Source organism: Planococcus citri, chromosome 2 (genome assembly GCF_950023065.1).
Source record: "Planococcus citri chromosome 2, ihPlaCitr1.1, whole genome shotgun sequence".
In the NCBI taxonomy this organism is placed as follows: domain Eukaryota; kingdom Metazoa; phylum Arthropoda; class Insecta; order Hemiptera; family Pseudococcidae; genus Planococcus; species Planococcus citri.
The window spans coordinates 81,954,707-81,969,290 of record NC_088678.1 but is presented as its reverse complement, the minus strand read 5'-3'; the positions used below and the strand labels follow the sequence as shown (position 1 = coordinate 81,969,290).

Below are 14,584 nucleotides of genomic sequence, written 5' to 3'. Positions count from 1 at the left end.
GGCAAGAAGAGTAAACAAACGATATAATTCGGTTTTAGGTGCTGAGAGAGTACGAAGATCCGTGTTACTCACTTTATCGGTGCAAACGCGTACCACGTTGCATAACTCGGATACGACTAAATCGACGCATTTTAAACTGGGTTCTTTGAGTCTTTGTATTTGCTTTTTGACGATAGCTTCGAAGGCCATATCGGGAGTGAACAAGCCGACTCTGATACCGTGAATGTTTCGAATAGCGAATGCGATTTCTCTGCGTAACTCTTTCTCGTCGAATTCCATTTTGACAATTTCGAACGGGAAACGTTCGTGGAATATGCGATTGATTTTAGCACCACCGGAAAGTTCGTTAGTGTTGATTTGCGCCGAACCGGAGCCTTCGATTGTTCTTTCGAAATCCGATTGCAATTGTTGAATCATCCTGAAGTGCAGAAATAACGTGATAAATTTAGCAGTTGAGTTGACACGTCGAGATAGAGAAAGGCGATTGCATATTTCAGCACTTACTGTAGCATAGCTTTCGTTTTCACCGCCGGATCATCTGGTCTGAAGTATTTGAATTGATCTACATCTTTTTCTAGGGTTAGTAATTGTTTCTGAAATTGCGAAAATTAAATTCAAAATGAAAATATTTGAAAGTATTATTTCAACGAAGGTAGGATCGAGGTTTTCGTCAATTTTCTTAGTCAGAAATCAAGGCAACTCGTTATTTTAAAATGTCTAAAAATAGGGTAACGTGCTAAAGCAGGACTTCAGATAGGGCATTTCATCAAACGTTTCAATTTAGGGTTGAAGAGGGTTTAAATTTAGGGTCAAAATGTTCCCATTTTCAAAGTAAACTAGAAAAAAGCAAAAAAATCAAATTTGTAAAAGAAGAGGATAATAAAAAATCATAAAGTCTGATCGAAGAAACGAAAAAAAAACTTTTTCTTGGCGATTCTAGCCCAAAAAATAGAACTTTTTCAACATGAAAGAAAACGGAACTTTTTAATAGCAATCTAAGCAAAAAAACAGGACCTTTAAACAATTTTGACAAAAAAACTGGACCTTTTTGGCAACTCTGACAAAAAACAGAATTTTTTAGACAACATAATAAGGCAAAAATCAACCAATTTTTAATGTTTCTACAAAAAAGTAGGAATTTTGCGGCAATTCTGGCAAAAATTAGTCTTTTGAGTATTTTGGAAAAAAACAAGACTTCTTTGACAATTTTAACAAAAAAATAGGAATTTTCGACAATTTAGCCCACAAAAATGTAACTTTTTACGCCAATTTAGAACAAAATTGAGAATTTTGTCAATTTTTGCTACAGTTGGAATTTTTTGACAGTTTTTGCTAAAATTGGAATCTTTTGACAATTTTTGCAAAAATAGAAACTTTTTGACAATTTTTGGTAAAATTGAAACTTTTTTACAATTTCTGCCAAAATTGAAATTTTTTAACAACTTTGACAATTCAACACAATTTTAGAAATAAATGAGAACTTTTTGAAAATTTTGGCAAAAAGTAGGACTTTTTTGGCAATTCAGACCAAAAAGCTAAATTTTTGACAATTTCGCATAAAATTGTGACTTGTGTACAATTTTTAAAACAAACTCCGACTTTTAGACAATTTTTGCTAAAGTTGAATTTTTTAACAATAGTGGCTAAAATTGAAACTTTTTTACAATTTTGCCCAAAACTGTAACTTTTACGCCATTTTTAGAAAAAAATTAGAAATTTTTGTCAATTTTTGGTAAAATTGGAATCTTTTGACAATTTTTGCAAAAATAGGAACTTTTTGACAATTTTTGGTAAAATTGAAACTTTTTCACAATTTTTGCCAAAATTGAAATTTTTTGACAACTTTGACAATTCAACACAATTTTAGAAATAAATGAGAACTTTTTGAAAATTTTGGCAAAAAGTAGGAACTTTTTGGCAATTCAGACCAAAAAGCTAAATTTTTGACAATTTCGCATAAAATTGTGACTTGTGTACAATTTTTAAAACAAACTCCGACTTTTAGACAATTTTTGCTAAAGTTGAATTTTTTAACAATAGTGGCTAAAATTGAAACTTTTTTACAATTTTGCCCAAAACTGTAACTTTTACGCCATTTTTAGAAAAAAATTAGAAATTTTTGTCAATTTTTGGTAAAATTGGAATCTTTTGACAATTTTTGCAAAAATAGGAACTTTTTGACAATTTTTGGTAAAATTGAAACTTTTTCACAATTTTTGCCAAAATTTAAATTTTTTGACAACTTTGACAATTCAACACAATTTTAGAAATAAATGAGAACTTTTTGAAAATTTTGGCAAAAAGTAGGACTTTTTTGGCAATTCAGACCAAAAAGCTAAATTTTTGACAATTTCGCATAAAATTGTGACTTGTGTACAATTTTTAAAACAAACTCCGACTTTTAGACAATTTTTGCTAAAGTTGAATTTTTTAACAATAGTGGCTAAAATTGAAACTTTTTTACAATTTTGCCCAAAACTGTAACTTTTACGCCATTTTTAGAAAAAAATTAGAAATTTTTGTCAATTTTTGGTAAAATTGGAATCTTTTGACAATTTTTGCAAAAATAGGAACTTTTTGACAATTTTTGGTAAAATTGAAACTTTTTCACAATTTTTGCCAAAATTTAAATTTTTTGACAACTTTGACAATTCAACATAATTTTAGAAATAAATGAGAACTTTTTGAAAATTTTGGCAAAAAGTAGGACTTCTTTGGCAATTCTGACCAAAAAGCTAAATTTTTGACAATTTTGCACAAAATTGTGACTTGTGCACAATTTTTAAAACAAATTTTGACTTTTTGACATTTTTTGCTAAAAGTTAAACTTTTTAACAATAGTGGCTAAAATTGAAACTTTTTGACAATTTTGCCCAAACCTGTAACTTTTACGCCATTTTAGAAAAAAATTAGAAACTTTGGTCAATATTTGCTAAAATTGGAATTTTTTGACAGTTTTTACTAAAATTGGAATCTTTTGACAATTTTTGCAAAAATTGAAATTTTTTGACAGTTTTTACTAAAATTGGAATCTTTTGACAATTTTTGCAAAAATTGAAACTTTTTGACAACTTTTGCAAAAGTTGGAACTTTTTGACAACTTTGACAATTCAACACAATTTTAGACATTTTTTTTGGGGGTGTTTGTAATTACTTGATTATTACACCCGTCGTGTGAGATTTAAATCGAGTTGGTAAGGTCAAGCTTTTTAATTAGGTCTAAGAATTTTTCAATTTCGGAAGGGTAAAATTTTGGCAAAAAGTAGGATTTTTTTGGAAATTTTGACCAAAAAGCTAAATTTTTGACAATTTTGCACAAAATTGTGACTTGTGCAAAAAGTGGCTAAAATTGAAAATTTTTGACAATTTTGGCAAAAATTACAATTTTTTAACAATTCTGCCAAAAAATTAAACTTTCACGCCATCTTAGAAAATAATTAAGACCTTTTGACAATGTTGTAAAAATTGGACTTTTTGACAATTTTGGCAAAAAACTAAACCATTTAGGCAATTTCGGAAAGAAACAAAAGACCTGACTTGAATCAATTTCGGAATTCGGACAAAGAATTAACAAAAGACTGTTTTCTAGCAATTTTATTTTGAAAATGGAATTACTTTTTGGCAGTTTTGACCAAAAAAACAAAACTTTTGTTTGGTAAATGAGATGGGGGGAACAGCACTTTTCACACAGCCATGGCAAAAATCGTTACTTTTTGGATGTTTTGAAAAAAAATCTGGAATTTTTAAGCAATATTCCTTTATAGCTAATAATTTTATTAACGATAAAAAAAGGTACTTCTTAAGAAAAAATTTAAATTATTTGACAAGTTTTGACAAGATATACTATTTTTTGACAATTTTTTCCCCAAAAAATGGAATTTAAATACTATGTAGGTACTTTAGCAAAAATTAGGACTTTGAAAATTATCTCAAAAATTAAATTTTTTGATAATTATTTTGACAAAAAACTCGACCATTTGGGAAATTTTTGCAAGAAACAGGACTCATAGGTAATTTTTTCAAAAAACATAACTTTTACTTGAAAAAAAAACCACCGTTGCCCTGATTAGGAAAAAATGTCATCCTGGGCTCAAAAATCGAGCAGAAGAAGAAAAACTTACTTGCAACTTGTCCCTAAGACCGGGTAACGTATCTCGAATGTGATTGGTTAACTGTTGATTTAATACTCTTTGTAGATATGGTGTTCCTAATTTATCCGCCAAATGTCGATAAGCTGGATGACTGCGCAAATGTAAGACAAATAACATAATTATGTGTATTAATTAACCGGTACGATAAAACGATAATACATATTTCGTGCGTAAAAATGATACAGTAAGATCAAAGTAGGTATACATGCAGCAGGTATAAACGCAGATATACCCTGGGGATGATGCAGGGCTGACGTTAGAGAGAGAGAGTGAGGGGCCAACATACCTGAGGAAAAATTTTCTTTCGGCTGCCAAAGCTGCTTTGATGTCTTTACGTCCATCGATATCTTTTTGACTTCTATTCACAACGCCTACGTAGCCTCTGCGTAAAGGTAACAGTTTATTTTCTAAAATTTCACGAGCATCTGTTCCTTCGTCCATTAAATCTAATTTCGTAATAACGCCGATCGTTCGAACGCCTAAAATAAATTCCATTCGGATAAGTATTAATATCGTTGCCATTTATTACATATTTTTAAAAACAAAAATAGTAAATCGATGTTAAACGAGCCGAGCCACATCTAATAAGCTTTTAATTGAACTCTACGTCTACGTAGTATAGTGTACGAGTACATACGAGTATAAACTTAATACTATGCAATTCATGCACAAGCAAGCCACTGATAAATGAAAATTGTCGCAATAAATCAACGATATATAGGTTTGAAATTTTCAATTTTCTTTCTCAGCACGAAGCATATTTTGAGAAATTTCAACCGTGCGCTCTAAATTGGTAATCGTTGTAAATACACGTACCTACTTCTCCTCTCCCTCGTTTAGTACACACGTACGTTCGTTGAAATATTGCGAAATTTTTTCGATATTTTTAGGAACAGTCGCGTACAATGCGTTTCCCCGCCTGCTTGGATAAAATTGCAATTTTTTTTTTTGGTTTAACAAGAATTTGGCTTTATCAACGAGTTAGTTCATAGTTGAAGAGTTTTGTCAACGATTAAAAAAAGAAGGAATATTCGAACTTCTAGCAAAATTACAATTTTTATTGATAATTCGCATGGCTCTTCTTTGAACATCTTAAAAATCACGACACAAAATTTTTCGCTCAAAATTCTTCAAAATTGCTCAAAAACAATTTTCGTTGAAATATTAGAATTTCTAGCAAAATGTTGATCTACTTTGATAGGTCGCATGACACTTTTTCAAACATTTCAAAAGTCATGACTCAATTTTTGGGCTCAAAATTTTTCAAAATTGCTCAAAATACATTTTTGTTTGAATATTCGAATTTCTAGAAAAATTTTGATCTACTTTGATAGGTCGCATGATACTTTTTCAAACATTTCAAAAGTCATGACCCAATTTTTGGGCACAAAATTCTTCAAAATTGCTCAAAGTCCATTTTTGTTTGAATATTTAAATTTTTGGCGAAATTTTAATCTACTTTGATAGGTCGCATGACCTATTTTCAGAAATCGCTTGACATTTTTTCAAATAAATTCTGAAAAACGATGACTCATTTTTAGTTTCAAAATTGCTCGAAAGCATTTCACGTTGAAATATTTGTATTTTTAGAAAAATTTTAACCTGTTTTGATAGATTGCATCAGACCTTTTTCAACATTTCGAAAATCATCAGGACTCAATTTCAGGCAAAAAATTCTTGAAAATTGCTCAAAAATCATTTTCGTCGAAACGTTTCAATTTCTCGAGAGTCCCATGATAATTTTTCAAAAATTCCTCCGTTGAAATACTTGAATTTATTGGTAAATTTCAACTCATTTTGATTCAAATTTTGAAGGGGTGGGGTGACTTTGAAATTTAAATTACTTCAGGAGAAGAAAACTGCAGCATTTCTTTCTTAAAAAAAAAAAAAAAATAGTCCATCATTTCTATTTTTCTAACCCCCCAAAAAATGGTCAACTTGAAAACATCTTCGGAGCTTCATCACATCACAAACACAATAGTCGACATGTGTGAACTGTGATGTGTGATGTGATAAGTAAACGAACTCATACAGAGACAGACGGTTCATTAACACCCACTGAGGCAATATTATCTCTGTTTGTCCCTTCTCTGCATAAAATTTCATACCGAAAGACGGAAACGTGTTCGTCGGTGTAGGTGAATAGGCTACACAGTATTCTCTCCACACATTGCTCAATACGTAAACATGTTAATATGTGCAGATGTAGATGTACGAGTACTCGTAGGTACATCTGCGCATATGTACGATTGTACGACTCGTCCATACAATACAGCATAGGTAGATGTACACAATACACGTACACAATTACACACTTACATACATAGATATTGTATCATAATAATAAAATACCGTGCACATAAGAAAGGAAGCGGAAAAATGTGATTCGAATATTTCATGCACAAAGCTCGAAATACGTACATGCAGCATAATAATTCGAGAAGCAATTAGCCAATATCACATCGTATAGTAATCGAATGATACAAAATGGACAATAGTATAAGAAAATCATCCATAAAATTTGTTCAAATGACCATGAGAATTACCAAGTCAGTTCAGAAAGAAGCTCAGAGCTCACTTGAAAACATGTTTTTTTCCTCTGGCATTTTTTCAATAATTCGAAAAAAAAAATGTACCCATTCCCAAATTTTGATCCAAAAAGAGCATTTCTCGAGAAAATAACCGCCAATTATTCGTCTACACATTTAATGCATTCAAAATGATGTTTATTAATTGATCTTGAACTGTTTATTTTCCATTACTGGTATCGATACCATTGAGAAATACTGCCTGTGCATGTAATATTGTTGCCCACACATTCATACACTTACACGAAGTTGAATGCACAATTGACCAGGGTTTTTCATTCATTCGGTACAATTAAATTATTCTTGATTCAGACATTTGAAAAATGAACGCGAATAAAAAATAATTGTAAAATAAATAACGAGTTAATAACCGCGTCGTTAATCACAATAGCCATTATTAATATAAAATGTAGGTACGCAATCAGTCAGTTAGAGTTGAAAATATAGAAGTTTTTTAGTTTTTGTAGATACAAAATAGTCCAGGAAAATTAGCATTGCATTGGGAAAAGTGAGTTAGAAACTGAATTTTGGTATACTGGTTTATTTTCATGTGCTAAACACGAATCTGAGGCGTCCCTTTGCATCCCTGGTGAGCGTTCCCCCGATGAACCCCCTAAATTTGATTTTTGGTCTGTAAATCCTCAAAGTCAAATATTGATTCTAGCGGGAAAAGTGTCAAATGAAATTTATTCTACGCGAAATTTCCTAATCCTATCAGATGACTATTTGATTATATTTACTCGAAGGAAGAGGGGGGGGGGTGGAGCTACAGGTTTTAATAAAGATTATAGTTATTGTTTGAAAATAGTTTTCCATACAAGAATTAACCATTTCCGATAAAAAATCTACCCTTTTTTACTATTAAAAAAACAACAAAAAAAAAAACAGGACTATTTTGAATCTCTTGCCAAAAAACTAGGAAAAAAATGTAAATTTTTTGAACTTTGGGAAAATTAAAGATTATTTTGAAATCTAGACAAAAATTGAGACGTAAAAAAAAAATCTGACCAAAAATTAGGGCATAGAAAAAATTAGGACTTTTTCCAAATGTTGGGCAAGGCAAAAAACCCTTAACTTTTTCAAATTTCTGATAAAAATTGTCACTTATTCATTAAGGCTATTCTCTACCCCCTGTTATCAGTAGTGATTTTTGATGAAAACTACAAACTTTGGCCGGGGATTGTGCAACAACTATAGGACGGATTTTCGTGGGGTTTGGTTTATTTTACTCAGAAAACATTCAAAAGCGAGGGTATGTCGAGATATTTTTGATTTATGTCATTTTGTGGGCGTCATTGAGAATTGAATGGTGGTACTATTGATGCTCAGATCTCCGTTGGGAAAGCTAAATTAGAAAATATGGCTACATACCCTCGCTTTCAATGATAAAATATTAGCATTGGTGAAAAAAAATTGAAAGAATTTTGAAAATTCACGGAGAAATCCCCGTCCAAAGTTCTGATGGGAGTGGGTTGCGGGACATAAGTACGACTAAATTTGTTCATTCGATTACACGCAATCTTATGAACAAACGATGAAAATAACGAACAAATCGGCTTCATATTTCAAATGGTTAGAGAATACCTTTAAGAACCTGAAAAAAATCAGAAGTTTTTGAATCTGGCACTTGAAATTCAAAATTTTCTCAAGCTGGAAAACATCGGTACGTTATTGAATTTTTGGAAAAAAATCTGAATTTTTTTCAAACTTCTGAAAAAAATCAGTTGATTTCAGAATCGAGACTTTTTTTTAATTTTTGTAAAAAAAAATGAGGACTTGTTTACTCTTTTGAAAAAAAAAAACAGGACTATTTTGAATCTCTTACCAAAAAACTATAAATTTTTCAAATTCTTAACAAAAATTGGAATTTTTTGAATTTTAGGAGAGAATTGAAATTTTTTTGAAATGTAGGCAAAAGTTGAGATTTGGGATGGTTGAAAAATTAAGACATTTTCGAATTACAACTGGAAAAAATTAGGACTAATGTTAGCCAAAAAATCGTGACCTTTTTCAAATTTCTGACAAAAATAAAGACTTAATCATTAAATACCTGTAAAAAAATCAGAATTTTTTGAATCCCTAGCTTAAAAATTTTACAATGTGTCTTAACTGAACCCGCTACAATAGACAGCGTGATATTCAGTGGCTCACCCGACAGCCTATTTTGTACGCTAGATTTTACATCAGGATTCTGGCAATTAGAGCTAGATGAAGAGTCGAAAAAATATACAGCGTTTATAATAAATGGCCAAGTGTACGAATTTAATCGATTACCATATGGACTTAAGATCTCAAGCGGTGAATTCATACACATGATTAATCAAGTATTAGTCGATGAAGAAGGCATCTCTAAATTTGTAGATGATGTCAAGGTGTCGGGCACTACATTTAAAGAAACACTCGAAAGACTACACTTTGAAAAAATTAGCCTCGATTACCGTATTTTTTCAAACTTACGAAAAAAATCAGGTTGATTTCAGAATCGAGACTTTTTTTTGAATTTCTGTAAAAAAAAATGAGGGCTTTTCTCCAATTCTGGCTAAAAATTGGGACTTTTCAAATTTTTGACAAAAATAAAGATTTCTTTGAAATCCTGAAAAAATCTTAACTTTTTCAAACTTCTGAAAAAACCCGGAACTTAAAATTTCTGGAAAAAAATCAAGACTGTTTAGAATCTCTTGCTTAAAATCAAGATTTTCTTTTTTTTTTCTCAGCTACAATCAGGACTTTCATGAATTTCTGGCAAAAAAAATCGAGGCTTCTTAAAATCTCCGGTTAGAAAATCGAGACTTTTTCGAATTTCTGACAAAAATAAAGACCTTTTTTCAAACTCTGGCAGAAACATCGAGTTTTTCAATCTGACGAAAATCATGACTCCTTTGAAATCCTGAAAAACAATAAAAACTTCCTCGACTTTGGCAAAAAACCGGAGCTCTTTTAAATTTCTGGCAAAAAATCTTGACATTTTTGAAAACTCGACTAAAATCAGTATTTTTTCAAAATCTCTGGTCAGAAAATGGAAACTTTTTCAAATTTCTAGCAAAAATCAGGACTCCTAGAAATCATAAAAAAAAATCAGAATTTTCTTAAATCTTGCAAAAACCAAAACCTTTTTTGAAATTTTGATAAAAATCATGATTTTGGACCAAAAATTAGGACTCGTTTGCAATTTCGACAAAAAAATAGGGCTTTTTTTAGTAAATTTTACGCAAAAAATACATTTGATGAGTACTTTAGATGAATCTATTTATGGTTTTAATGTTCAAACCTCTCTTTTCGCCTCATCACTGGAACATAGTTTGATTGGCACAGCAGATTGATATGTATTTGGTAGGTTTTTGAAAGCAGCCTAACTGCGTTTTCCAAAAGTATTAATTTTTCAGCCTCCTCACCTTCTCCTCCTGCATTATCATATAAAAATTGACCAGTATACCAAAATTCAGCTTTCTATCTCACTTTACCCAATAACCTCCTTTTTTCGGTCAATTTTCCTGGACTTAAAGTGCTCGTTAGTTGTTACTGCCGAAGGATTAAATAGTATGCACAATAATACCACCTTCTGCACACATACAACTCCCAACACCAGACCAGACACATAATAATACATAACCATCAACACAAACCTTGAGCATCAACATCTTTAGCAATTTTCAGAGCATCGCTATTGGCTAAATCCGAATTAGCCGGCGTTATCGCGAGTATGATGCAATTATCACGTTTCACGAATTGCATTATCATACTTCTAATTTGCATTTCGATATCGGGCGGCTGATCACCTATAGGAACTTTAGTTAAACCTGGTAGATCTATTAGCGTTAAATTCAGTACTGAAACAAGAAAAAATCAAGCCACACTACTGGTTTACTACACATCAAGCTAATATGTCACTAATGAAAAAAATAATAATAATAATGATACGTAATAATAAAAAAATCAAAAAATGCTGTGAAATGAAAAAGATGTACAAAATAATACGATGCAAGGGTATATAGGAAAAAAAACGAAAACGAAATAATATATCAATATACCATAAATAATAATATGTACTCGGGAATGATGGGCAGCTGTGCATCTATGACTTTTTTTTTGTTGCTATAAGGGAAGCATTCTGCCAATAAATATGCGAGTAAAATACAGGTTAAGCGCATCGAACTACGAGGCTACGGACTCGCAACGAAATTTGCAACTGCAAATTGCTCGCTATTGCACAAAACGATGCACTGTACCGTCGGGATCGACTTGTTTGGCGATTTGCAGAGCGTCCGAGGTAGCCAAGTCTGTATTGGCCGGTGTTACCGCCAAAATCAGACACGTTTCTTTGGTGATGAATTGGAACAGCATGTCTTTAATTTGTACTTCGATATCCACCGGTTGGTCACCAACTGGTACTTTGGTCAAGCCGGGTAAATCGATCAACGTTATGTTCAATACTAAACGTACCAGACACACACACACATTACTTAACAAAATCCAGTCGTCACATCAAAAAGGTCAATCCAACTACTACATATAATATGCGGTAATTCGTTAGCAAATACGATCGATGAAAATGATCCTCGTAATTTCTCACAGTATGTAAATAATTTTCCATTGAGCAAAATTACCACACGTCCCTAATAATGGTACACATTTGGGACTCGGAAGACCCATACTCAAACACTTGAACCAGTCTCAGTGATGATTCAGATGAATGCAGAAATTTATCGATATTTTTTCATCAGAGAAGGTGATTTCGATCAATTTAGGGATCCAAGGATCAGGAAAAGTGGCAAATCTAAGAGAAAAATACCACACGGTAAAACGCCTCAGAAGGGACCATTTCGGAAATTTATGATTACATATCATCTCTCCCCCCCCCCGCACTTGTTCAAATTGGATTTTGAGCCAAATTAGGACAAGAAAAAATTTTTTTTTTTGAAAGTTTGGACGAAAAAATAGGCGGCCATTTTGATTGACAGGTCAGCCGAAATCGCAGATTTTGCGTTTCATCATACAGGGTGTCTAACAAAATCTCTCCGAAGAAATGCAGTACTTTTACAGTACCTTTTGCATTACCTCATTTTTTTTTTTTATTCAGCTAACACCGACCCCCCCTCTCAACCCCAAGAGACAAAATATTTTTGAACCGGTTGGAATTTGTCGATAAAACGCTCTTATCACTGGAATCCGACGCTCTAATAAAATTTTTACAAGTAGATATTGATTTAACAAGTGTTGCCATCTTTTGAAGTACAAAATGAACATTTTTTTTTTAAATTTTCACCAATTAATTTATTTTGAGGTTTTTAAAAAATTTTAAATCTATGATTCTGAGAAAAAATACAGTACTTTTCAGGCAAAATGCAGTACTTTGCAGTACTTGCAGTACTGAGGATTTCAATGCAGTACTATTACAGTACTTGCAGTACCTGCAGTACCTGTTAGACACCCTGTCATAGGACTTGCACGAATTTTTCAAACCTTACAAAAGTTAATCGAAAGATCATGCAAAAATTTATCACCTGTCAAAATTTCAAGTGCCAAAGTGCGTTTTTCGATTTTTGGTGAATTTTTGAAAATCAAATTTAGGCCAAAAATGAGGAAAAAATCAAAATTTTGCCAAATTGACCAAGAAAGCTGAAATTTGGGATATACCCTATTTTCAACATGCCAAATCGATTGGAAACGGTTTCAACCCGTTTTGAGCAGTTCTGGAGCCTTCAGCAGATTTTTGAAACTCGAAATTCCCACAAAATTCCATCAAATTGGAGTTGTAAAGCTAAAATTTATTCTAAAAACGAATTTTAATACGCTACGAAGTATTGCAGATGAATTTCAAGTCGTTTTGGAGCCTCCAGCGACTTTTTGAAAATTCCTGAAGCCTCCAGCAGATTTTTGAAACTAAATTTTCACAAAATTTCATCAAATGGAGATGGAAAGCTGAAATTTACTCTACACTCCAATTTTAACACCCTCTGAAGACGACTTCAGATGGGTTCCAGTCATTTTAGAGCCTACAGCGACTTTTTTGAAGATTACTGGAGCCTCCAGTAGATTTTTGAAACTAAAATTTCATCAAACCGAGATGGGGAGTCGAAATTATTCATTCTGCAAACTAATTTCAATACGCTACGAAGTTGACTGCTGGTGGATTTCAAGTCGTTTTGGCGCCTCCAGCGACTTTTTGAAAGGTTGTACGGCGTTTTTTTGGAAAATTGAAATTTCCTAAATGTAGCTGGAAGCTTCAAAACCATTTGAATCCACCATGTAGTCTGCGAAGTTAATTTCAGATTGCCAACTTCATTTGATAAATAAATGTTGCGGGAATTTCAAGTTTTAAAAATCTACTGGAGGCTCCAGTAATTTTCAAAAGTAGCTGAAGGCTCTAAAATGACTTGGAATTCACCTGCAGTACTTCGTAGCGTATTGAAATTAGTTTTTAGAATAAATTTCAGCTTTACAACTCCAATTCGATGGAATTTTGTGGAAATTTCGAGCTTCAAAAATCTGCCGAAGGCTCCAGAAGTGTTCAAAACGGGTCGAAACCGTTTCCAATCGATTTGGCATGTCGAAAATAGGATATATCCCAAATTTCAGCTTTCTTGGTCAATTTGGTAAAATTTTGATTTTTTCCTCATTTTTGACCTAAATAGGATTTTCAAAAATTAATCAAAAAACGCACTTTAGCACTTGAAATTTTGACACGTGATAGATTTTTGCATGATCTTTCGATCTACCTTTGTAAAGTTTGAAAAATTTCGTGCTAGTCCTATGTGGAAACGCAAAATCTGCGATTTCGGCTCACCTGTCAATCAAAATGGCCGCCATTTTGTAAGTAAGGCAAACTTTTTTTTGGGCAAGCTTTGCTTTAAAATGTTCCTTAGGAAGTCCTCATTAAGAAAAAAGTTTTCCCGGAGGATCGGTGTGGAGGGGGGGGGGGAATTACTCCTATTGTCATAAGGCCGGACTATAATTTTGGTAAAATGAATTAAGATGAACTTTTTTGGTAAAAAACAGACATTTTTTTGCAGTTTTAAGTTCAACAATTTTTTTTTTGGTAATTGTGATTAGGAAACTCTAATTTTTTTTTACAATTTCGACAAATGATTTTTCTTTAATTTTGACAAAAAGAAAAACTAATTTTTTGCGACAAAGAACCAAAACTTTTTCGAACTTTTATCATTTTTGACTAGAAAGAAAAAGGTTTGAGTAAATTGGACAAAAAATCGTTTTCCAGCAGGTTTGAGTGTTTTTTATTTTTGGCAATTTTTGACAAAAATGAGCCTTTTTTAGGTACGGTTTAGTACATATAAAAAGTAGGTAAGTTTTCAAAATACAAAACTTGTTGACAAATTTTTTGTCGACAAAAAAAAACGAGAATTTCTGACAATTTTGACCAAAAAAATGTTGTTTTTCGGCAATTTTGGCCAAAACAAGACTTTTTGGCAATTTTGAAAAAAAAGATTTGCTAATTTGAAAACAAAAAAGTTCTTCAGTCTTCGTATTACGAAATAAAAAAAATCGCTATCATTGAACCTCTTGAACTCTCTTGAGGTAGGAGGCTTAGTTTTTTTCCATCAGCAGAAATTTCCTATCACAATGCCGAATATTGGGATTCTTCTGCAATTGATAAAAAATCTGTCGCATTTTAGGATGTCACAACGCTGTTTTATGAATTCATTTTCGCTTCAATTACGCTATTTTGTTCAATTTTTTGGACAATAACAACGCCACCGAGGGTTGCTTTCTGTATATTGCTCGTTTTAACGCGATACGGATTGCTAATCGCGCGTAGGTATGCGTATGAGCAAAATGTAAACAACGATATAATGACGTCATTAATATAGAGCCAGAACCTGCCTTCAC

General features: G+C 32.2%; 1 protein-coding gene across 9 annotated transcripts in view; it reads right to left on the bottom strand.

Moving 5' to 3' along the window:
* The window catches only part of shi (dynamin-1 shibire), a 44,820-nt gene that overhangs the window by 20,603 nt on the left and 9,633 nt on the right, over positions 1-14,584 (bottom strand). For 6 of the 9 annotated variants that reach the window (XM_065353572.1, XM_065353564.1, XM_065353566.1 and 3 more), the window contains exons 4-8: positions 10,966-11,169; positions 4,438-4,630; positions 4,122-4,242; positions 505-593; positions 73-418 (exon numbers count right to left, since the gene is read on the bottom strand). In XM_065353572.1, coding sequence (XP_065209644.1) covers positions 73-418; positions 505-593; positions 4,122-4,242; positions 4,438-4,630; positions 10,966-11,169 — 953 coding nt within the window. Of the gene's footprint in view, positions 1-72; positions 419-504; positions 594-4,121; positions 4,243-4,437; positions 4,631-10,362; positions 10,567-10,965; positions 11,170-14,584 lie in introns of all 9 variants that reach the window. The other 3 variants (XM_065353565.1, XM_065353569.1, XM_065353571.1) reach the window with 1 other exon arrangement.